Raw genomic sequence first — 26,788 nt, forward strand, 5'->3', positions numbered from 1 at the left:
AAACAAATTACTTTGAGTGAGTAGTATTAAGTAGACCTTAATTATTTTTCTGATGCAAAATATGTAAAGTTAATCCTAGAAGAAAGGAAGATCTATCTCTGCTAAGCGTGAGGTAGGTAATGTAGGCTTCTGTATCTTTAAAAACAAGCCCAGATACAAAGTGCAGATAAGAAATGGGAGCTTTCTCGATTTAATACCATACACACGTAAAATGCTTTATGCGTCTGGAAACGTACAAATTACGCGTCGCATACCAGAGACATGCTTACTTTCAACTTCTGATCGCAAATACACTGTTCACGATTACGAACAGTCTCAGTAGACCCGAGCCAAGTCTAAAAAAACACCTTTTATATAAAACTACGTTTGATGTCATTCAATTACAAAGACAGAATTGTTCTCTGTTGCAAATCCTATCCACCTATATCCTATCCTAATCCAGCATGCATTGCAGGTGTGCATTGCACAAAAACCAATGGTATCCTATTCGAGAAGTCAAAAGTCGGCCTGCCAACGTCAGCTTTTGCGCTAAGCAAGTGTTCTTAATAGTACCATCAGAATTACATCCATCGTTGAATGAGGTGAATAAATTTTCAGAAACCACAATAACAGTAGGAGCCAAAGCGTATGATCGCTTCATAGAGCTCTGATTGGCCCCAGGTGACCAAGTCAGGTCTGATTTGTTCGTTCATCAGATCTTTGAAAGTGTTTCGGTGGATACTTACTGTCGTCCTGTTTACGTGTGACACAAAATATGGTATATAAACGTCCTCCGCAAGAGCGAAATTTTCCCGGTGTGCGGTAGTGACGCACAGTATACAACACTTCTGTTTCTTTTGATTTGCTGGCTCCACCAAGAAATGACAAATTGCGAGCGTACATTTTGAAAATCTTGGCAAAACTGCAGGTTTCAAGTACGAACACATGAAGTGGACTCTCACAGATACGTGCATTTTGCCTATTCGTGAACTAATGCAAACATTTCGGTGGAGTCCCTCCCGGTTTAGACCTCCCCCACATTAGGCGTGCGCGATCCTCGGGCGTGTGAGCAGCGCGTGCGTCGCGGGCACGCTGCGTGAGCGTCGCGTTTTGCTGCCCTGCGGCATTTGCAGCGCGCTCAACTTGACGTTTAACTGCTAAGGCGTTTAGCGGGCGGCGGGGATAGCGGGCGAAGGGTAAGAACGCAACTCGAGCGCCGCGTGCTCGCCGCGAGCACGTCGCTTGCACTCTTCACACATGCCGCAGGGCAGCAAAACGCGACTTTCACGCAGCGCGCTCGCGACGCCCGCGCTACTCACACGCCCGAGGATCACGCACGCCTAATGTGGGGTCAGCCTTACCATAGTGAGTAAGTGCACAGAAAATCCCCAATTCATACAAGTCATACAAGTGTTGCTCCCCAGTAGTGAAACTATCCTACCCTATGCGCCTGCTGATGATGATGACTCATTTTATCATCCATCCAGCTATTCCCCAACTATGTTGGTGATGGGCTTCCAGTCACCGAATCTGTTTGAGTACCAATATTTTGCTTGGAGCGACTACCTATCTACCTATCTTCAATCCAGTCAACTACACAAGACGATATCCATGGTACCTAAGACTGACAGACTATCTGGCTTCTGATTAGTCGTAGCAGCTGCAGAAAATGTACAAATGACAGCTTTGTCAGACTCAAAGCATATAGACATAGATTATAGCTGCTTCCTGTGAAAATTACTTACGCACCATACGTAATAATTTTCCAAATTGGCTGACTAGATCCAGAGATATTCACAACGTCACAAGCTTTACTTCTTTGTTTAGATGAATGGTCACATCCACAACACAACCTTGATCAATGAATCTATGCGACTGCTAAGTGCTAATCCTAATTATACTGTCACATGAAAGAATGCACCTACGGGATAAGTAGTATTTTGACTATTCTATATTGCCCACGCAGACGAAGTTGCGGGCAACAGCTAGTTAGACATATATCAGTTGCCTAATTGAAAAATTAAGACCTAAAAAATACCTCTAAATGAAAATGCCTCACTGCACCGCAGTGCTACTCTAAAGTGCCAACAAACCATTCGCTATAAAAATACAACAGAAGGCGTTGATCCAACAATTAATACGGAAACCATATGTGAACAAATAGACAATTTAATTAATGAAATGTGTGCGTATCAAGACTCCCACTACGATAAAGTACAGGAATTCCCACACAATGAAAATATCGGAACACAAAAACAATTGAACTTCAACACATATGTGATGACACGGACAGTACAACATGTTGAAATATTTCACAATCAAGACTGTGGTACATAATGTAAGTAGATGCAGAAGGCTTGAAGTAAGGCTTTTGGTAATTTTAGAGCCAAAGTTATCGTCAGAAGTCGGAACTTGAAGAGGATTGAAAATCAATGTAAATTACTCTACCAATCTATACCTGTAAAAAGTAGATACCATTATAAAGGGGTTAAGTTCATGTATTTTGTAGTTTTGCACGGGAAATCTCTACACAAACAATTTTCTTTTTACGATTAGATAACTACGAAGAAATTGTAAAATTACTCACCTTGCGCTCAGCGGATCTGTATTTACTCGAACTAACCAAAACCTTATTGCCTCTTTCCACATTATCTCTTTCGATAAATCTCTCTTATCATCTGCCTAGTCTTTTCCCAAATATGTAGGGGTCGGCTTCCAGTCTTACCAGTTGCAGCTTAGTACCAGTGTTTTACAAGGAATGACTGCCTCTCTGACCTCCTCGACCAGGGTAACCCAATACCCCTTTGGTTGTTAGACTTTCTGGTTTCTGTACCCGTAACGGCCCTTATGGTTACCATGATAGACGTAAATTCAAGCAGCGACGGCGTACCTAACCTACAATTTGTATGTGTACCCAATACCAGTGTTTTCTGATCCTTCTGAACTCCCATATCTCCAAAACAATGACGTCACAAGCAGGCACGCGTCACCTGCTCCCGCGCACGTTGCTTGGCACGATCTTACCCGATCTTAACCGAAGTTATCCGAAGTCGCCCAAATGTATGCGTCAGCCGGCCTCGGGTTTTATCTGTTTGTATATTAACTGTGGCTGTTTAGGCTCACGTAGTGTTTTTTTACCTTTAGTTTAAATTCGCTTTCTTTCAGTTTTTCTTGTGTTTCGCAGAAATTAGAATTGAAACGTGGGATCGATTTACCAAGAGTTTGACTGTTCCAAATGGGACTGTCATATTAAGGTTTTCCTTTAATTCTTCTGATTTTATTCCACCATGACCTTTATGCCTGCCCGCTAGACCATGGATGAAGAGAAAAAACTCCAAATTAGCCAAAAAAATCCTTTCTTTATCTGAAAAGCCTTGATCACTTTACTTACTATGACTGTTAGACTTCTGACTGTTAGAGGCGAAGTTTACTCTCGTTTTCTTCTTTATTTAAATAATCAATTAGTATGTATGTACATACCGTCTAGACATATCATAATGTGACGTCACAAGTAATCATGACGCAGAGAAAAGGTCATTGAACTCCCTTAGAGATAAACTTTTAACAGTTCTTACACCACACCCAAATTAAGCTGGTCAGTAATATTCTAATTGTCTTCGTGTATTAATTATATACTGTACATACATAGGTCAATGACTGAACAATATATTTAATTTACCTAATTAGGTATATTACCGTAATTTTAATTACATTACCGGTATGGAGAAATAAAGGCGCGTCTTTTAATGAAATTATCATAACCGCTTGCTAACCTATATTTTCTGAAATAAATTAAAGTTATGAATATTTCAAATTCCTATCTATAATCCAGTTATAATAGATATCCTTGTACTAAATTAATACAATAATAAAAATATTTGGTATAGATTAAACTGGATTAAAAATATCGGTATTAACATCTGCCCTAGCCTTTTCGCAACTAGGTAAGTATGTTTGGATCGGCTTCCATTCTTATCGCACACCGCTATACAAGTTTTTAAAACTAGCGACTGCCCATCAGACCTCCTCAAATCAGCTACCTAGACAGCTTAGATACCCTTATGTAAAACTGGCTAGCTTCTTCATCACAACTACCGAAGATGTTCCAATCAGAGCCCAAAAGTTAACATACCGAAACACGGAACAACTCCTTATAACATAGATCGTTACCCATCCACGGACCAACCGCACCAAGCGTTGCTAAGCCGATCGATCAAGCCCACACATACACTATTTATCATACTCATAGATAGATAACTATCCTAAAAAACAACAGGAGGCTAGCTATTACCCAACAGGTAGGACCCACTGATCCACAAACACTCGCTGGGGAGAGTCATTCGGTACGTCAAGCAAATTCGCCAATCGCCGAGAGAAATGGGTCAGCTCGACATTGGGGGCGAGGACCAATGTTGGCACTGCGCAACCGTGAGACCAATTGCGCAATGATATGATTGTTTTAGCGTTTTCTTTTTATGCAAGATAGAGAATTTGGAATGTGAATTTGAAAGGATCTCATGGGGTTGCAAAGGTACTGGGACAAGAGATCAGATTGTCTATTGATTGCCAGATTGTCGCTTTATGAAAAATACTGATAATCACCGTGACTTGGCGTCCAGTCTAGACAACAGTTAATATAAGGATGATGTATAAAAGTGGAGATAGCAATGGTCCTCATTAACAGTATTTAAGGAAGGTCTTCCATATATAGACGTAAAATAAATGGTATGGGTATGGAAGAGAAAGACAAGATGGTATTGCGATTGTTGCCATCTGAATAAGTCATGGCTGAGTATATGAAAAGGTTGTATTTTTCCACATTTACAATTTATATTATTAATAGGCTAGGAACAGCAGTCTCATGTTACCACATTACTATGGGAATTATATTATAACTAGCTTTCCGCCCGCGGCTTCGCCCGCGTGGAATTCGGTTATACTGCGGTGTAAATCACAACTATAAGAAAACTTCTCATTCCCACGGAAAAATCTAAGAAGCGCGATGTAACGCTGGATACGATTAGTTGTTAAACCAAAACTGAATGGTACACTATATTATACGTTTTCCCTTGTGGAGCAAAAACATGCAGATTTTGGGCACTGGAAATCCGGGAACACGCTACATAGAGCATAGGGATTGATTATCGTATCATTTAGCTTCTAAAGGACAATGGGCGATTCCGGTCCAAATGTCCACCACGAACGAGACCTATATGGCTAGATAGCCCGTTAAATATAGAACATTTTTTGTTATGAAAGTAAAAAAAAATATAATGCCAGAAAAAAGTTATAGCAAAATCAAATACAACATTTTACAGATTTTTCAATTTAATTTTTTCAATTACTTTTCGTGATGTTCGATTTTCGTACTTTCTGTAACTTCTGACAAAATAGAATTGTTCATTATTAGAGAGAAGACACCACCTTAGTAAGGATTGATAAATAATACTTAGTTATCATAAAACTTGTTGTTACTAGCCAGACTGACAACTTACATGGCCACCTGCATGCCTGCACCTTTGAAATTAGAGTGGACACGTAACACATACAGTCGTAAGTGTGTATTTATTTCTAGATAATACATTTGATTTATAGGAATAGGTGACAATTTAATGTAGGCAAAAATACGTGCAAAAATATAAGTGTAAGTAATCATTTATTGTTGCATTTTCTTTTTAATTCTAATTTAAGTATGCTAATGGAATAAAGAGGTGATTTCGTTAGGTTATTCGGTCCTGCTGAACTAATTTTGAAAATTCTTTTATCAATGGAAAGTCACGTTATTTGTGACTGTTTTAGGGTATATTTTATTTGGCTATCGGAAGTAAGTATACCCGCATTACCCGCTATATTACCCGTAATTGCGCCGAAACCAATGGAAAACTCCATAAACGAGTTTAATGAATGTAGTTCCTTCCCTGTTTAAGCGAAAATCAGCAGCTTACGAGTTTAAATTATTTCCAAAGCTACATAAGTTCTAGCATACACAACGAACTATACCAATATACAATGAGCTAGTACTTACTCCAACTGCATAGAAACCAATACTTAAATTACTTAATGTCTTGCAATATCAACTTACAACGTCATATTTCTTCACTCATAGACAAATCGGCGCCCTGTATTCATGATACGTTCTCATATTGCACTCCACAGTATTTCTGGGAAATAGTTAATTTATGAAACAAGCAAAAACAACGCCTTTGGACCGTAACTCGGAACGCAAATCAACAAAAAATATTAATATTGTGATTGCTACTGGTCTGTTGTCCTACGTGGGTGGCTAATGCCATACGATTGAAAGATAAATTATATGACCCAATTTTCATTAGGAAAGTATTAAGACCGATAAAGTACTTATTTAACTTGTTTAATAAACATAAAGCAATTTTTTAATGTTTTTTCAAATGTACCTACATTTCAATGAGTCTATCCATAAGCTAAAGAGATCATAATAGGTATATAACTTCCGAATTTCCCCGGAAAACTGCAATCAAGTGTTATTAACTACCATTTAAAGATGAGATTTCAAAATAAAACAAGCATCAAAAATTGCAAACTATTTATTGAGACAAACGTAAGTATAGCATCGCATTGTATCGCCTGGGATAGTTTAGCTCACGTATGGCACATCGATCTCATCTGTCAACATTTCTGATAGTCTTATCGTCTCTCCCTACTTGAGCGCTGTTCCCGAAATAACTGATTCACCTTGACCCGCTAACCAGATGTACTACAAAAACTAACTTCTTTGTAACCATGAAAGATTCATGAAGCAACCAAGACACTTCAAACTTCGTAGATAAGCTCAAATGTCTGTAGTGTCAACATCGCAGTTTTTGTGTCGGAGATAATGCTATCACCAACTACCCTTAGAATAGGTACACACACTGCAAACTTTTAATCGGCCGATAGTTTATTTTGGGCTCATAGATCAGTATGAAGATGAATGGTAGTACGCACCGCACATTACTAAGATCAGGTGTTTTGCTTGTATCAGGCTGACTAAAAACTTTGCATTAAACAATTGATTGGTTTCATTCAAAGTTTTCATACCATCAGAACCTTTATTGAAAGTTACCCAAGATGCCCAAAATACTTCGAACTTCGTAGATAAGCTCAACTTATGTGTTTCTGTCAACCTCGCAGTTTTTGTCTCGAATAGATAACGCTATCGGTCCCAAGACAGCTATTTCACAAATCTGGTTAACCTTGTCAGTCTCCGAAACTTTTGTAGGTAGGTACTTTGTTATCAATCTAAGTGTTTGGACAAATACGGGTTTTTGCCTGATGTGTGATAAACTGTGGTAAAAGGAAGTAGGTACCAAATTTAATACATACCTACTGATGAATACTGTCTCTTTACAACTAAAAAAATATTGAAAATATAATTAAAACAAATACTAGTAACTGTCTAACCCTAGTGTTTTCCGTGGGAACTACTTGTTCACTCGGATAAAAGTGGCTTATTATCGGCAGAATACTTAAATTACTACTTTTGATACAGGTCATTTTCTGAATCATCATCATCCTCCGAGCCTTTTCCCAATCACGTTGGGGTCGGCTTCCAGTCTAACCGGATTCAGCTGAGTACCAGTGCTTTACAAGAAGCGACTGCCTATCTGACCTCCTCAACCCAGTAACCCGGGCAACCCGATACCCCTTGGTTAGACTGGTGTCAGACTTTCTGGCTTCTGACTACCCGTAACGACTGCCAAGGATGTTCACTGACAGCCGGGACCTACAGTTTAACGTGCCATCCGAAACACAGTCAATGGTGTCTAAGATATACTTAGAAAGTACATACAAACTTAGAAAAGTTGCATTGGTACTTGCCTGACCTGGGATCGACCCCGCGCCCTCATACTTGAGGTTGGTCCTTTACCCACTAGGCCACCACGACTTATTAGTCGTAGTCGTAGGTCATTTTCTGAATCAATGATAAAATATTCACAGAAATAACTGTCAGTTTTACTAGGTCAGCTTTGATTAAAAATAACAGAAAACTGTGTTTAAATCTTTAACTGCTGTCTATATAGATCTTACATTCTTTGATGTTTTAAAAAAGAATCATTGAGTTCTGAAAAATAGTTATGTGGCAATTCTCAATAGTAGTTCAGAGACTGAATTTATGGTTGAATCGCCCATGGCTTGTTCTTACTGCAAGGTGTTTCAAAAAACTGTGAAATAATAGCTATACCTACACCTAGGTTTAGAAAAATCAGTCAAAATTATAGATCTGTGAATACATCCACAGATCTTCGAACAAGGATCCATCATCATCTGCCTAGCCTTTTGCTAACAATGTTCGGATGGTATATAAGAATAATTAGATATACCTATCATATTTAACATTCGCCATTCAACTTTTTTTAGACCTTAAAGATTGCTTATTGACGAGACACAAGACTTTTTTCTCGATATGTTTGCATGTAACTCTGTTTGGTTGTAACTAATTTGCATGGCGTGAGCCTAATTATGACGATTTATAATTTCATTTAACAACATCTTGTATACTTACCCATATTCTGCAAGAATTTGAATTTGAAAAGACATACAATTTCAAAATCGAGTAAGATACGTCTCAATATCTGACGTCATGAATCAATCAAACGTCAATGGTGCTCGTCAACGTCACTACGTCATCAGTTCGCCAGGGCGTTAGGGAGCCAGGGTAGGGTGCCAGGTTGTTAGCGCGCCACGTGCATCGCTCAGCCTCTGAAACTGGAGCGGAAATAATACACGAACACATATCTCCTATATGTTTGTGTATGCTCTCGCTGTGTCTGATGTTTGCCTTGGTATAGGCTAATTTTCCTCTCTCGCTTTTTTTGTGTGTTTGTAAACAGAGTATGTATCTAATCTACCTGTACTTGATTCCACAGAATCTTCACTCCAAATGTGTGGTTTTGTCCCATACTATCAACCCCAATTCCCATCTACCAAATCTAAAATCTTTCTAATATCTTTTCCGATGCTAGGAACTCCAAAAGAAAGCATTATAATGACAGACTTGTTCAATTCCTACACATGGATGCCTGAAAAAGTGTATTACTAAGGCTTACTTACTGATAGGAAGTCTTCAACTACAAACCTACCTGTATAATCTTCGAATAACATTGAAGATTGTTTGGAAACTCAGAGCGTACGTTTCTTCAGTCATAGTCAATTTTAGATAACAGTTACGTATACTGTAGATATGTAATGGTTGTAGTAAAGCTGTTTATATTTAAAGCTCGTCAGCGGAATAAATAGCCTGAGTAACCTATAAATATAGATAATTGTAGCCTTTCCTTGTGCAAATTATTTCACCTACAGACAAGTGGTTTGATGTCTTTTTCAATAACAATTTAATTTTTATTATTTTCAGACATAAGTAAGTATTATAACATACCACATTTTATCATCAAACCAAATGTTACCTACCTTAGGAATTGGCATGAAGAAGCTATCAATATACATAAGAAATCATCAATTTTCTGTTAGAAGCCCCACCCACAGCATGAACCAATCACAAAACAAAATACCATTTACCTCAATTTAGAACCACATTTGGCACTAATACATAAACCAACATACACACGCCAACATTATTCTAGAAGCAAGGCACCTTCATATAAACAGACGAACCCAACTTGCGGAGGAAAATAATAAAAAATAAAATACTCCGTTCGCGTTTCATATCGCTCAACTAGATCGTTTAGTAATATACATTCTTGTACGTCAAGCAGTCCATCAGTGGATGGGCACGGTAGTGTATGAGCCAAGTTTTGCGAGAAAATTCGTACTTTGAGCTTTTATATATTACAAAATATTTAGCTTAGATCATGTAGCAATGAGCTTCTTGCATACCTGTAATTGGGCAAGGTAATTTCTTCTTGTCTTTTTATGAAAGTGTAATTTGCTAAAAATGTTAATTTACTTGGTTCGATTGGATATGAAGAGTGGGAAGTTTCACCCCTAATTGACAGCTAAAGAAATTTTCTGTAAAGTTACAAGCCTAAAAATGTGTTGTTTTATAATTAAACTTAAAAAAAGTGTGACTTAAATGTAATAAACTTTAAGATGCTCTAAGAAGTTTAAGACGCTCTAATGTTGAACTCTAAGAAGGTTTTGCTTGTTCTCATCGCAAATCTAAAGCAATCAATTACGATGTGGACTTGGCTCAATTTTCACCACTAATGTTTTGGCAAAAAGTTTATTTACATTTAGTATTTGAATAACTAACGCCGGCAGAGGAAACGGTCTGCTTACATCTCAATTACGTCAGTCGTGAATATAATAACTGAACAATTAACTGTTTATTTTGTATATATTTCAGCATATTTCCTGTAAGACGCATCCCACTCAGGAAGTGCATAGATTGTTTTAAGGAATTCGGGTAAGAATAGAGTTTAGTCAGTTTGAAATACCTGTAATACCTGTGGATAGTAAATGCTTCAACACTGCAGTGAAATGTAGCAGTCTTTTCAGCGGATTTTCCGAGCGGACCGTGCTCCCCTAATTATACAGCAAACATTTGAAAACCACCGGTTGAAATAATGACACGTGACAACGGTTTTTTTTTTTTCAGAATATATCGCACAACAAAATTGAGGAGAAAATACGCAGGGGTATAGATATACCTAGCTAAAAAAGACACCAAAATAATTATACCTATGTAAAGGGAATGAAACTTAAAACTCTTCGTAGCCGTTTGAAAAGGTATCAGATTCTATTTTTTATGTTACACAAAACCGCCTCTGCCTATTACCTACCTACCTAGGTACTTACTTACTCGTACTTTCCTCGAAAGAGAGTATCATAACCCACATAGAACTTACTAAAATCACTTCAATTATCACTTACTATAAATGTAAAATCTATAAAAGGATAGTTGTAGTTAGTTGAGTAAAAGCAATAATAAAGTTAAGTGACATAAGTTCAAGTTGCCGCCGTCACTGAAACCATATTTGGTCGTAGAAAGCTTTCAGTTGGTTCCAAATTAACGCTAATCACTGTTCAAGGCATAGGCGATAGCGAGTTTTGAAACAATCTATATTAAAGTCTATACTTATATAATGTAGAGGAAACATGTTTGTTTCTTACGTATAGTTTGTTCGAAAAACGATCCAAAACTACTGAACCGATTTAAAAAATTCTTTCACTGTTGGGAAGCTAGAATACTCCCGAAAAAAAAAGACTATTCTGACAGGATACAGGAAGAAGTTCCCCTGAAACTCGTGTAAAACCACGGGGCAACAGTGACTTTGTTATAAATCGATGTGAAGATACTACGCCCGAATTACTGAACACCCGAACATTGCTTGGTTGAAATTTTCAGTAAGGTTAACATTAAAACGTATGCAATAATATACCATCAAAAGGAAACCAAAAAATCTGACAACCAGTTTTACTGCGGGTATTACCGCCCAATCCTCCTTCGTGTGAGAGGAGGCCTGTGCCAGTGGGACGATAAAAAAGCTAAACAAAAGTCTTAAAACTGGTACTCAGCTGCAAGCGACTAGTCGGGAAGCCAACTTCATCATAGTTGAGTAATAATAGCTTAATTATAAAAGTACTAGTATTTTCTACAGGTAAGTATTTCTAAGGTCGCTTCTTCTCGTAACTTAAAGGTAGTCCCTCAGTGACTCCCCATGTGTGTTTAAGGCCCTTTGCATGACAAATTGCTCCCCCGCTGCGAAAGTTTGTACGCCATTGTTTGTTTTAGAAAGTTTTTTTCCAAACTTATTTTATCTATGGACCGTGTGTGAATAAAAAATACGTGTCTATGGGAGTCGGCGGGAGTCGTGAGGTCAAAATGTTTTGATTGTAATGGAAGACTGGGATTTCTGAAATAACAAATGTCGTCTGTGTATTGTTTTTGGGTTTTCGGATTTACTTCCGTGTCCAAGAAATCTGTTGTACCTATTTGTTTTGAAATAACACATGGATAAGTGTGGTCCAAGTTTTTTTAGAAGACTTACAGAAGTTCGCTTCTGTGAAACTTACAGATGTTGTTTTAAATGTTTTCCAAAATGGGTTACTCACTACGATTTCATAACTACATAGGTACATTGAATAATTTGTAACCAATTTCCCAAATTGGAGCAATAAGTTCACTATTTACATGACAACCGATTTAAACAATTCATTTTTGACTTCATTATTTTGTGATTAATAAGTATCACTACCAAAATATCGTAAGATCATCATCCTCCGAGCCTTTTCCCAATCATGTTGGGGTCGGCTTCCAGTCTAACCGGATTCAGCTGAGTACCAGTGCTTTACAAGAAGCGACTGCCTATCTGACCTCCTCAACCCAGTTGCCCGGGCAACCCGATACCCCTTGGTTAGACTGGTGTCAGACTTACTGGCTTCTGACTACCCGTAACGACTGCCAAGGATGTTCAATGACAGCCGGGACCTACAGTTTAACGTGCCATCCGAAACACAGCCAATGGTGTCTAAGATATACTTAGAAAGTACATACAAACTTAGAAAAGTTGCATTGGTACATGCCTGACATATCATAAGATCACTCTTTATCAAAAATTATGTAATAACTTCTCCCAGAGCGCTTCTACTCCGAACTTCTTCCTCGTTAGTAAAACATGTGGTGTTCTGTGTTTTCCTAACATAAATTGACAAATTGATAGACAATTCTCAGAACACGATAGCTAATCACAATTTCTAGAAACCGTTTGCACGCTGCCGCCATTCCGTCTACCGAGTTCGCGGTACTATTCTGATAGGAAACAGCTTGGAAGAAAGATAAATCATTTATCTCATCTTAGGTACAGCAATCTTCGTAGTAAATTGACCGATTAACGGAAACAGTAATAGATAAGGTACTTAGGTACTACTGCACATCATTATCTGCCGAGACTTTTCCCAAATATTATATATTGGGGTCGGCTACCAGTCTAACGGATGCAGCTTAATACCAGTGTTTTACAAGGAGCGACTGCCTATCTGACCTCCTCAACCCAGTTACCCGGGCAGCCCAATACCCCTTGGCAAGACTAATTGTCAGTAGGTAATAAGGAATAATTTTAACGAAGAATGACAATAGCTTTGACACTAAAACATAAACAATTCGCCATATTTTCGTTTGACGTATCCAAAAACAATTCGGATACGCTAACAATGCAATTCCAAATTCAAACAAACATTGTTACATAACATTAGTAAAACAATTTCGCATTAAAATCTTCTACATACATATGTTACGCAAAACTTACCCTTAAACACAAGTACATAGAGTTCAAATAAAAATAACATGTAGCATTATAGGAAAAGCAACTTTATAGCTAAGAAAGTAAGGTTGAAAATTGAATAGAGTTCTAAGATCATGGGTACAAATTCGCGGCCTATATTCGTCGTCCGTTTGAATTTGGAACGAACGGCAGTTGAAATTCGATTAATACGATTTTCGGCAATGGCCGACGAGGCCGAATGACAGATCAGAGTCAAATGCTTATGAGTCACGGTAAAAGTAAGGGGGAATGAAAGTCTGGTCTAGTTACCGTATCCTGGGGGAAATAGGAGTCCCCTTTTCTGTTTATCGGGGAGAATATAGGCTATTTGAGAGGAGAATATTGCACTATACTATCGAAATGTTGCTTTATAAGAAGCTTGTGGAGGCAATTTTACACGATATGCGACAGCGGCTATTACTCAGTATTTGGTGACTTAAGGCACCAAGTTTTTATAGGTACAAAAAATTCTGATTCGTCATTTGATTGTGAGTGGCGCCAAAAATCTTATACATAACCGGTTTCAATTTTTTGTGGCTATCTAAACACCCACCACTCTAAATTAATTGACATTCATCAAACGTCAGGTTAAGTAAGTATTCCATAAAAGAAAAACTAAGAAACACACGAATTTTATTTTTGACAAATTACGAATCTGCTTCGTCACTGTTACTCTACTCGTCACGTCTTATTTCAATATTTAAGGTAAGGCTCGTCACAATACTCGGAATATCTGGAACAGTTCGCGTAGCTATTAAAAATAACCTGTTCTTTGGAACGCTAAGCTAATGTGTGTACGTGCATCACGGCACAGCACTTGATAGAGTGTAGAAATAAGAAGAAGCACTATTACAGAAGAAAAAGAATCAACGGCATTTTCATGAAGTCTCTCACTCGTCTTTTTTGGTCATCATACAACTAGCAAAAATTGAAATAATGATGATGAGAATAAGCAATGAAGTCTAAATATGTTTACCTTTATTTTTATTTATTTTACAACTCAAAGTTTTTTTTTCAACGACGTAATGGACTGGTTTTTCTAAACATTCCTTAGTAACATTAAGTAAATCAATATTAAACCGAGACAGATAAAAGCTTCGGCGCCAGAAATGAGGGATTGAACCTATTAGGCTAACGATTAACGATTAGGTAGAAAAAACTCCTATTCGATATATGGCTAACGATCGATACATATGACATATCACGGAGGAAGGAAAGATAGCGGAGATGCCATAAGGAAGGTAGGTCAGGCGCCTTCTTGTAGGTCAAGCAACGTACGGTAGATGATCAGTTACTAGAACTAAAGAGGCTTTCAGGTCCCTAGTCAAATCAAGACGAATCTTTGAAAGATTGGTCTTGATTAATTTGTGAATTTATTTTGAAAATAAATGGACAGGTTCTAAGGAAGGCGTGTAAGGGCGGAGCTAGTAATGTTCCTCGTCTTCCGTCCGTCCTCGTTCTTAGGAGATTTCGCGTTATGACATCTCCGCTAGTCATTTAGTTCTCCATGATACAAAGATATAGACATATGAAGCTAATCGAGTCGTACTCGGTTAAGCTGTCAATCGATTAAGTGAGCTGTTTTTGGAATAGATTTTTATGGTTTTTAATAAATCTTGTCTGTGATTATATCAGCAGTGTTTTAGATTTCAGAGTAATAGATCTATAGCCTTTTTCATAAAATCTGTGTATGGTGCCTTAATTATCGACTGGTTTAATTTGTAGATAGACGGCTGAAGGTATAATTTAACTGATTCATAGAAGTCAAAACTATTTAATCTGTGATCGGTCCGAAGACCAATTAATGACATCAACGCATTTTAAATTATTTAAGTAACCTTATCAAATACCACTTAGATATTAAATAATATGTATGTAGGTATATTTTTTTTAATCCGCAAAATTAAAACGTCAATCACTTCCAGTTCAAAAAATATGAACCCATCCAAATGGGTCAATCTGTAACGAATAATCCAGTCCAACTCAAAATAATAATACTTATCAAAAAGGCCCTCGTTTATAATAAAGTGATATAACAAAATAACAATTAGCAGCCCTTCACAATTCGCCGCAAGAGGGCAACACTGTAACAAATATTAGTTTAAAACCTATTGTGTGGACCTACCCTAATGTTGCGGTAGGGTAGCCATATGAGAAAAGAAAAGGATAATATATTCAAACTTAGAATCAAGTTTACGAATGATTTAAAAGGTAAACTTATTTGTTTTGTGTAAAAAGGTTGCAACTATTGTGGTACTCTTTAGACTTAAATGCAGGTAAATATTTTAAAGCGCTGGGTTTAAATTCTAATAATATAGTTTCAAAATGGCATAAAGTGTATGTACTTTGTTTCAATCTTCGTCAAAACCAAAAGCATTTTTGTGTGTCTATACGTAAAGACCACCCTTTTCGAAGCCGATTGAAAACGAAATGGACCGACATTCCATATTATTGTCGTCTAGGTAAAATATACCAAAAATTGTAGACGTTGGTTTTAGCGCTTTATTTTCTCTAATATCTATCTCCTGGTGCTATTTTCAAAATCCCTCTAATGTGCTATACCATCCCACTAAATTAAACAAAAAAAAAATCTGCAGCGCAACCCCAATTAAAACCTATCATTCATGGTACATTTCACCCCATAAACTATGGAAACCGTACTAATTCAAGGGTCTCTACACAATAGGGATTACTCAGAGACCCCATAGGTACACCTGGCAAGCGCGTGCCCTTTATTGAAACTAGCAACAATTGAAAACCGCTTTGGTAACATATTTTTATTTTTTAAATTCCATTTCTCAAAATATATAGGTCGAAAATATTTGTTTAGGTACCCAATTTTTTTGTTGAATGTGTACGGCTAAGTCTATGGGGTTGTGACGAAAGTGTGTCTTAAAATCTTCTTAGTTTTGTGTATTATTATGTCTATTTTGGTAAGCACTTCATCATCATCATCATCTGCCAATCTTTTTCCAACTATGTTGGGGTCGGCTTCAATTCTAACGGGATGCAGCTGAGTACTTACCAGTGTTTTACAAGGAGCGACTGCCTATCTGATCTCCTTAACCCATATAGGTACCGAAACAATCCAATACCCCCTGGTAAGACTGGTTGTCAAACTTACTGGCTTCTGACTACCCGTAATGACTGCCTACGTTGAAATGACAGCCGGAACCTACAGTTTGGTTTTACTTTCACATTTACACCATTAGGTACAAGTATTGTGAAACTCATTGTTTATAGAATAAACTATAAATATATCACGCGAACATTTAATTGACAATGAACATTTACAGGCCAATTATATTTCAGTATCGAATATCAAAAGGAATGAGATACGCTGTGTTGTGAACAAATTGCCCTGATTTCACTGGGTAAGGCGAGGTGCTGCTGGCAAATGAGCGAGAAATGAATTGAGCGGGGTAAAAATATTTGAAAGTACTTTCGTTGCAGTCGTAACAGCAAATGATTCCAACGACTATAAATATACTTACCTATCATGAATAGTGTAAATATAGGTTTAAACCAGTTCACCCGCGTCCCCAGGGAACTGGGTAAGCCTCCCTCGATGAATCTATCTAATACTGATTTCAAAAACCATACAAACATAAGTTAATGGTCAAAATAACGAAAAGCATAATTAAACTTATAATTTTATTGACTTAATTCTACCAACTTATATTTACACCTCCAGCTTCAGGTTTCGATTCGTTAAAGAATACACTATAAATATTTTGGAACTTTAATAAAGTCAAAACCCAAAAATATGTCAGAAAGGTGAACCCTTTTCTATCATTCAACATAGAACACCTAATCAAATATAATTTACATAACCACCCTTTTTAAAACCGCGGAAAGCAAACCAAGAAATGTGTCAGTATCACCCCGTCCCAAAGTAACACAATACAATGTTTTTGTAAGAACAAAATTAGCCGACAAATGTATGAGAACTGGTAACGCCTGCAATCTTTTGTTTTAAAGAAAACATGTGTTTTCGTGTGAACAAATGGTTTTTGTGTAAGAAATTACGTTTGACTGACAGCCCTGAAATGAGGGTTTACACTTTCCTTTTTTAATGCACATAATTAGTCGTAGTGGCCTAGTGGGTAAAGAACCAACCTCTCGAGTATGAGAATGTGGGTTCGATTCTAATTCAGGCAAGTTTACCAATGCAACTTTTCTAAGTTTGTATGTACTTTCTCTATATATCTTGGACACCAATGACTGATAAAAAGGTGAAGGAAAACATCTTGAGGAAACCTGGACTATAGTCTGAAATCAGCAACCCGCATTGAGCAAGCGTGGTGATTAATGCTCAATCCTTCTCCGTGTGAGAGGAGGCCTGTGCCCAGCAGTGGGACGATAAAAAGGCTGTAACAGTACCATAATTAGGCCTTATGTGCATACTTGCGCCCACGGTTGCACCCACTTCTTGAAGTATTTCCGTGGTCTGGGTGTTTTAAAATGTATTTATAAATGTGTATTTATGTAGCTAAAATGTAATTTCAGTTGTGTTAGCACTCATAACACAAGTTAATAACTTAGCATGGAGCTAACCGACCGTGTGTGAAAAGGTGTCCTGACATTATATTATATATCTCTACAATTAAATACAACTACAGCAAAACCTAGACCGTCTCAAAATAACATAAACTCAAACTAAAATAATATTTAGCGTAGCATTGCCGACAAATGCAACATGCAAGGTTATTATTCCGCAGTCAGTACTGGCTAGCTCAGTCGACGCGTCGGTCTGTCCTCGTAGAACAAGCGTGAACATATTCGCACCGACTTGTTTTAATGTTGCTGTTAACAGATATTTCGCGATGGTATATTAGACAGGAAAGTTTATGAAGTTGGTTTAAACAATTACTGTTTTTCATGTATGGCAGACATAGTCATTTTTGTTTTTAAATTGCAAAGTAAGTAGGAAAACACGTGTGTCAAATCCTAGACTTCCTTATATTACATACCTAAATTATGATTGTTCTTTATCTTTACAGTCCAGAATTAGTGAAAAAGTGACCAGGAGAAATGTGGACCGACTGCCAAGAAGGGTAGTTTTTATAGACATGATGACACGACATGTAATTTTCAAGTTCTTGACAATCTGAATAAGAGATTGAATATTCAATCCTCAGATGCACTAGACGTAGTAAATATCAAGTAATCTGTGCTAATAGTGCGTGACTTACGCTTGATATATGGACAGTCAAACAAAACAACTACATAATTATATCTAAACTGTAACCTTACTAAACATTAATGAGCATTAACTTCTTACACACAACTTAATTACAATTACTATATTACTGCAACAAGTCGGCGTGTTATCGTGAACAACACACAACACGCAGCTTTGGTACGATGACAGCTGTCATTATTCATAAGAGACGCATAAGGCATGCAATCTACACGCCATGTTCGGTTAGTAAGGCTTGATGATACAAGGAAGGTTGGCAGAGAAAACCAAATTATTTACATTGTAGTTTATCTAGAGAAGATGAAAGGCTGGTTTTCGAACGAACTTGGCAAAGTCTTATATTACATACCAACCTACACTACCAGTTTGTAAGCGATTGAGAGGAATTTTGACTTAAATATTCAATTTTTACAAAAAGAGATCGAGAGATCGAGAAAGATCGTGTATTACATCTCCCGCCTACACTACACCACTAAGGCGGAGGACATCGTGGAGTACGTGCGTCAGAAGCTGAAGTACGCCCCGAGAGTTCAGCTGCTGGAGTCGCGCATAACGCCATCTTCAGCGCGTTCGTGGTGCGAGTGCCGACGTGTTTCCTGCACCTCGTTTTGGACGAGAACTTCTGGCCACAGGACGTGGTGTTCCGTCGCTTCCGCGGACAAGTGCCACAGAACCGCACGGAGTGACATAGTGCGTAGTGAAGTGTTACTAACATAGATTTAAGTTTTTTATATACTAACAGTGTTGTATAATATATTATGTATGTATAATATATTATGTCTTTAAGGTATATATCTATGGGCCTATGCAGCCTGAAAATAAAGAGATTTGATTTGATTTGATTTGATTTGATTACGTTGAAATCTAGTTATTTTTGTGTCTAGTGTTGTTTTTATTCCAGGGATGTCCCACCGCTGGGCTTCTATGGCTTTCTGTCATTATCTGGATCGCTCCAATATTCATAGAAAGAGTCCAAATCTTTTTCGATTTAGTAAGTTCAGGTTTTGTTAAGAAGACTATATTGTCTTCGTAACTTTAGATAAGCAAAGCAACGAAATTAAATAAAACTTCTTAACCAAATAGTGTGCAATAAATTTTATTTAACCTGCATTTTACTACCTGACCGTACTTTAGAAAACATTTATTACCTTTGTATCTTTGCATTCCGCTTATCAAACATTGGTTATTGCATCTTCATTAACACTCCTAATTAAAAACCCACCTTACCCTGCATCAAATAAAGTCCACATTTCTTTGAAATAGTTTTGTTTCTACATATGCCTGTTAGCAAAACGATTTAGTAGCCACGCCCCTTTAGGTTTTAATCACAGCAATCATAAAATATAGGATTGTGACACAGTACAGGTTGATAAGTAGGTCAACGTAACCAAAAACCACTAGTTTTCACCATTTTACAATAAACAGTAGATCATCATAATTATATCAGCCTATTGACATCCACTGTTTGGCAGTCAGAAGCCAGAAAGTCTGACAACCAGTCTTACCAACGGGTATAGGTTTGCCTTGCCCGGGTAATTGGGTTGTGGAGGTCAGATAGGCAGTCCCTCCATGTAAGACAGTGGTTCCGGTTAAGACTTCCAGTCATAGTTGGAAAAAGGCTAGGCAGATGATGATGTACTTACACTGCAAAACATAGGCCTCCCCTATTGAAGCCAACCGCGCCAAGTTTTCAGTAGGACAATGAAATGTCTGCAAAACAGGAAGATACGGTTCCTTGAACTTTGAGAACAAAACGAATTAAATTGTTAATTCCTCAAAATAATGGCCCTAAATCAGCACGTTGTAATTTTTCACCAACTGACATGTTATTCTGCCTTTTCCCGTATTTCAAATAATTGTAAAAACATTAAATCAAGACCATCCTCACTCAAATCATAAATGGGAAATTGAGTTTGTTTATTTGTGTCGCTTTCATGACGAAACAGATGAACCGATTGGGATGAAATTTGGTATGGAGAAAGCTGGTACTCTATAGGCGGTTGTAGGTTATCTTTTATCCGGGTGCGAAAAATTGTTTCTTTGGGAAGCGAGTAAAACCCTGAGTTATAATTGGTTTAAAAATTACGCAGAAACAGATGCACATGAAAGATTGGCAATGCGGAATGTGTTCTGAAATAAAAATATGTTAAAGCAACATTGGTATCGATATTATTGAAATACTTACTCCAAATTATTTGGGATTACCGATCTGGTGGGATAAGTAGGTAGAGAAGTGGGAGTGGAATATAAATAAGTACACATATTTCTTCAGTTTTATTGAGCGCTTCTCAAGTCAATTAAATATGTGAAACTACTTGAATCATTTTTAAACATACATGTGTAAGAATAGTTTCCAAAGAGCCTGTCAGCAAGCTTATATTAAATAAGCTTATTTAAGAAAAGATGTGACTTTTTCTTCATCAGTAGATACCATTTATTCGACCATCGTGATGTGCTCAAATAATATTATTCTTGTTAACCAGTGAACCAGTTCATGTAAAGTTACAGTACAACACAATACAGTCTGAGGATGTTAACAGATAAATCTGACATGCACAATAATAGAAACCCGGAACATAGCTGCAATTATCCCTTGCGATGAAAACTGTACCAACTCAATTATCAAAGTTGTCAGAACGAGTAAGATAATGAAAAATCGATGATAGTTAATATCCACTAGAAAAAGCATGATTTACTGTCAAATCAATTCTAACAAACATTCTATGGTTAAGAAACTATTGACGAGATTTTTTTTGTGTTGGGTTGGATAGGAAGACTAGTTAAGGTCTAACCCCATACAATGGCAAGTCAGACCCGAAGCAGGAACGTATCAAAGATAAAGATATTGTATTTTGTAAAACATCAGGCATTCATTTCATCAGACGTCAAAAAAAATACCAGTAAGTCTGACACCAGTCTAACCAAGGGGTATGGGGTTGCCTGGGTAACCGGGTTGAGGAGGTCAGATAGGCACCCACTCCTTGTAACACACTGGTACTCAGTTGCATCCGGTTAGACTGGAAGCCGACCCCAACATAGTTGGGAAAAGGCTCGGAACGGGAGGTAATGACTTGGTTTGCACTTCAAGCAACAGTATGCAAAATATAACAAATATTCCGACTTGACATACTGTATATTATGTACTGTGTTAACGTCGTGAGCTGATCGGTACATCTTTATTATTCCAATGCATTTGAAATAATGGCTTATTTTAACGTTACGACTTCGAGCGGTATGCGATAGTATAAATCCTGACCAATACAGTAATTTCGAAAGTAACTCTGTCTGTTTGTATGTCTATCGCGATTTTACACAAAGACTACTGAACCAATCTATATTATATAAGGGACACAGATAGTCTAAATCCTGAGAAAGGGCATTGGCAATTTTTTATCCTGTATTTTCCGAGATAAACATTTCAAGTTTATCAAACATTTTAAAATATCAGAACTATCTTGTCCTTTTTCGTAGCCTCTTCAAGTTTTTTTTTTTAAAGCACTCGTTGACAAGAGAAATATAGCAACTGTTCGTATACAGGGAATACGAAAGTAAATTGAAAAAAATATCAAGGCGCTCACAACTGCCAAATTGGCTTGTCTCAAACATTTTTATACAGTTTATGACGGTGAAAAAAATATACATTAATCTGGAACATATTTCCGAAAACCTTGTAATATCCAAAACACGTTCTTGAAAAGTTTTCTCGAGACAAAAAATTGTTAACTAACCTCTTAAATTGTATTGATCTTCCAACAAAATATCTGTATTACTTATCAACGTACATTGATAAAATTTATAACACAAACTCAACTTATTTTCAAGTTATTTATTTATGTTACTATCATATCATCAGGTTTCTCTTATTTATGTATATCGTTGTGGTTGTTTTCGCGTGAGAGGTACCTATTTGTTTATGTTTAGTCTTCTACAGTGTCTTCAGATTCCTTAGACGGCGAGGACTGTGAGGACTCCGTGCTGTTGTAACCCCATGCCTCCACTTGAAACTTGTATTGATGAGAGAACCTGATCAATGGTATTCGCAGCTGGGAAAAACAGGATACTATGAATAATACGCCCAAGGCAGTTCTCATATATAAGTAGATCAGCCAGTTGCAAAGAACATATGCTCTGAAATCGCTTTGTGGGTTTTAGAAACTTACACAAAGCAGCCCGAAGTCTGGAAGATGGTGATTGATACACCCGTGCATCGGAAAACACGTAAATGTCGGTCCTGCGCCTGATCTCTCTCCGGTCGTGTCGGATTGCCGTCCCATCGGGCTATGAGAGTTAAGGAATAGTGAGTGCACCTGTGTCTGCGCAAATGCTTGTGCACTGTAGTATGCCCTGCGCAGTTGGCTGATCTCCTTATATGATTTTCAACTGTTACTCCTTGTAGAAATTACCTTGACTAAAGGACTGTCAAGTTCCCAAATTCTGGGCTGTCCGAGTTGGTACGGCATGCCAACCTTCACACAGATAATAAGGGTGTTGTGGGCAGCGTCAATCTGAACAGAAATTACCGGAAATTAAAACATATAACCCAGAAAACATATACCTATTACTAGACTTCTATCTAAATGTCTGTCACTGGACTGTAATATATCATGATACTTTATATGTTTTTATGTTTTTTGCTTGATAATTAATAATGGCAGCAATTAAAATCTCAAATTTCTATGGAATCAGGTATGAAACCTTCGTGACTCTCGTATACAACAATAGAAAATCAATCGGTTTTGTGCATAGCTACGCTCGGCGAGGAAAGAAGTTTCTTCATCCAGTCCTGTTCCCAATTTTATTTGTGATCAGCGCAATATGTCTTCCACTTCCATTCTTTCCTGTCACTCGTCATACTGACACTCACTCCCGTCTTATTCATATCATCTTTCAGGCAATCCATCCATCTCTTCTTAGGTCTTCCTCTTCCTCTCCATACATCTACATTCATACTTAGCATACTTATAACCTACCTCCAAATAGTAGGTAAGGAAAGTCTCCGCAACAGGTTTCATCTGGAAGATCTCGTGGTAGAACTTGAACATGTCGTCAGCTGACTCCGCTCGGTCGTAGCAACGGAGACCACCCATCCACCAGTGACCCACCCAGCCGTGAGCAACCAGGTCGTAGGCAGAGGCTCTCGGCATTATGAACCCTGAAGGGATGAAGATCGAGAGAGAAATATAAAATATTGATATTGTTACAGCCTTTTTGTCGTCCCTGTGCTGGGCTGCGGCCTCCTTTCACACGGAGAAGGATTGAGCATTAATCACCATGCTTGCTCAAAGCGGGTTGGTAATTTCAGACTTTATAGTCCAGGTTTCCTTGAGATGTTTTCCTTCACCTTTTTTATCAGCTATTGGTGCCTAAGATATACTTGGAAAGTACATACAAACTTAGAAAAGTTGCATTGGCACTTACCTGACCTGGAATCAAACCCGCGCTCTCATACTTGAGAAGTTGGTTCTTTACCCACTAGGCCACCACGACTCCTAACAAAAACAAGCATATAGGTAACCAGAGATAACATTACCGAAGGGATCGTCCTTAGCGAAGGCCCCGATAGCTTTGCCGGTGATGGCAGCAGTGATCCAGGGAACGTAAGGATGTATCATGATGTGGTGTGGAGGCGATGGCGGAGCCCGGCCTCTCAGAGGATCCGGGCACGGTGGCCCTCCTGTACGACAAAGACAGAAATAGAAATTATTGATTTGCCATAAATGTTTGTTACAAATATGATGGGAGCGATGTCATCGATAGAGTGATGGGGAGAAGACAAATTAAGAAAGCTGACCCCACCACCATGTGAAAGAGAAATGATGAAATGGTATGTACATATATATGGTGAAAAAAATTAAGAGTTTACCTTGTGACAAGGCAACAATAGACCAGTGTCCCGTATGCTCGTGCATCATCGTCGGCGCCCCGGAATGGAACCCACAGCCCGTAGTACAACACATTCTATTCTGAGTCATTTTCGTCACGTTCTGTTCACATCCAAGAAAAAATACAACCAAGTTACTAAAGGACTCTCATAAAATTTCCTCTTCAGCAGAAACGGCAGTGTTATTGAGAAGACTGACTACCTTTAGGACGAAGTAAACTATTTGACATGACTTTTGTGAAGTCAATTGTAGATAATATCTGTACCTTCGAACTTTGTAAGGATTCATATAACTTCAGAATTGCAATGTAACGGGACTCGAACTGCACACCAGTACCTTATAGACAAATTAGGAGGATTTTTAAAGAGACCTTTTGGGTAATTACTCGACGCATTCTCGTTGTACGTGTCGAAGGTATGATGATTCTAGTCATAAAATATGGGTTACCTCAGGATTGTCATATAAAAAGCAAAGTTCTCTCGGCAATATAGATACTCTCTGCACCTCTTTTTCTTCTTCTATAAAATCTCGAGGAACATCTGCAAACAAAGATTTCTTACCAAATTGACTTTGAGACTTTATTCTCAATTATCACGTTTTCGTTCAGATACTTACCAGTAGAGAAGTCAACGTGAACAAGCTTTGTTTTAGTCAGTTTTCCATTCTTATCGACTACATAGTCTCTGTAAGGCAAGCAAGCTGGTAACATGTATTCTGAAAACATTACAGAAATAAAAGGCATGTTGTATGTACTTTCTAAGTATGTCTTGGACCAATGACCGTGTTTCGGAGGGCACTATAAACCAAGCTGTCATTTGAATATCCTTGGCACAAACAGTCTTTCCAAGAGGTATCGTTCAACCCAGGTAGCTCAGAGAGCGAATGCCTATCTGACCTCCTCAACCTAGTTACCCGGGCAACCCGATACCCCTTGGTTAGACTGGCGTCAGACTTACCGGCTTCTGACCACCCGTAACGTCCACCAAGGATGTTCAATGGCAGCCGGGACCTAGTTTAACGTGCCATTCGAAACACAGTCTTCTCAAAAACGTACTTGACTTAACAGGCGTGATCAGCTTCATAAGTGCGACACTGTACTTGGCCCCGAAGTGTTTATACTCCGGGTGGAGGAGGACATCAGCTATGGGCATGAGCAGGACTGCTGGCTCGCACTCGACTCCTGCTGCGATGTCGTCTATAGTCACGTGGCATTCCGCCTCGTCGCGTTCGTAGTCACCGAAGATTACGTTGCCTCTGGAAATTGTTATTTACACTCAAATAAATTTATTTACAACAATTATAAAAACTATCCTAGTAAAAGCAAAAAAAAATAGTAAAATTAAAAATCATCAAAAAATTCAACCTCATCGCTGTCGACTGTTGGCGTGCCCAAGAGGCTGGCAGCATTAGCTTGTTGGATGGCCATGCCGATCCTTTGTCCGAGGTAATAGCCAGCCTTTTGGTCACGAGAGGCGTCAACCAGCTGCCTATCTTTAAATAGGGTTTGGCCATTCGGACCTCACGACACGAGGGTTTCAACTGGAAAACATTTATTGAAAGAAACAGAATGAACGGTATCATGTTCTTTTTTCTCCGATTTCCAAAGCCCCTTGTCTTATGGCTTTTGAACCCTACTTCTTTATATACCACTAGCGATCCGCCTAGGCTTCGGGATACGGGTTAACAGTATTTCCCCACTATTTAATGGCTGTTATTATACATGTAAACCTTCCTCTGGAAGCACTCTATGTAATAAAAAAGCCGCATGAAAATCAGTTACGTCGTTTTGAAGATTTAAGCGTACCTACAAACGGGGCATAGGGATATAGGGTCAGAAAAAGCGACTTTGTTTTATACTATGTAGTGATGGTGTACTAACAGGGCATATCCCTCAGGTATCTGAGCTGCATCAGCGGCGGTGGACAGCACAAACTGTCGGCTGATGAGGATCACTCGCGGCACCCTGAAGTAGTGGGGAGTGCCGTTCTTTACTGCAATACATACATTTTGTTAACTACAGGAAAGGATGTCGAAAAATAAGCAGTTAAAGTTATTTGACATTATGTGTTTTACAAAATACAGAATCAGTGATGGCAGTAAATTCATAAACTCCTTAAAATGTCACCAAATATTACAGTTATTTATTTCTCTCGTAACTTGTTGCAACGCTTCTACAGAATTTTCTGGTCTAAATTAGTCTTTCTGATAGTATTTCCAGCAAACGATGATTTTTCCCTCATAGTCTGCATACCATGTATGCCTGATCATTCTCCGGTCGGACTATGAGAGTAAAGGAACAGTGAGCGCACCTGTGTCTGCGCAAATGCTTGTGCACTCTAACATGTCATGCGCAGTTGGCTGATCTCCTTACATGAGAACAGCCACCATAGACGATAATCGGCCAGTAGGACATCATCATCTACATACCATGTATGTACTGCAGTGCCCAAGCCACGTAAACTGCAAATCTGCAAGCGGTCCCTCAT

General features: G+C 38.2%; 1 protein-coding gene across 1 annotated transcript; it reads right to left on the reverse strand.

Moving 5' to 3' along the window:
* Positions 1-22,276: 22,276 nt before the first annotated feature.
* On the reverse strand, positions 22,277-26,788 carry LOC135118601 (uncharacterized). The gene is made up of 10 exons (XM_064041032.1): positions 26,644-26,788; positions 26,182-26,293; positions 25,357-25,556; positions 24,918-25,016; positions 24,750-24,841; positions 24,284-24,404; positions 23,951-24,094; positions 23,391-23,572; positions 22,824-22,925; positions 22,277-22,463 (listed from the first exon to the last, which is right to left on the reverse strand). Exons 1-10 carry the CDS (start codon positions 26,786-26,788, stop codon positions 22,338-22,340), a joined length of 1,323 nt encoding a protein of 440 aa, XP_063897102.1. The 3' UTR covers positions 22,277-22,337.

The sequence above is a fragment of the Helicoverpa armigera genome, chromosome 24 (assembly GCF_030705265.1).
Source record: "Helicoverpa armigera isolate CAAS_96S chromosome 24, ASM3070526v1, whole genome shotgun sequence".
Classification (NCBI taxonomy): Eukaryota; Metazoa; Arthropoda; class Insecta; order Lepidoptera; family Noctuidae; genus Helicoverpa; species Helicoverpa armigera.

Coding starts and splice junctions, on each gene's coding strand:
- LOC135118601 (XM_064041032.1), bottom strand. CDS start 26,788: ATGAGGGACCGCTTGCAGATTTGCAGTTTACGTGGCTTGGGCACTGCA. Junction 24,405..24,749: donor TTTTATATGACAATCCTGAG/GTAACCCATATT, acceptor GGATGTGAACAG/AACGTGACGAAAATGACTCA. Junction 24,095..24,283: donor TATTGTTGCCTTGTCACAAG/GTAAACTCTTAA, acceptor TTTGTCGTACAG/GAGGGCCACCGTGCCCGGAT.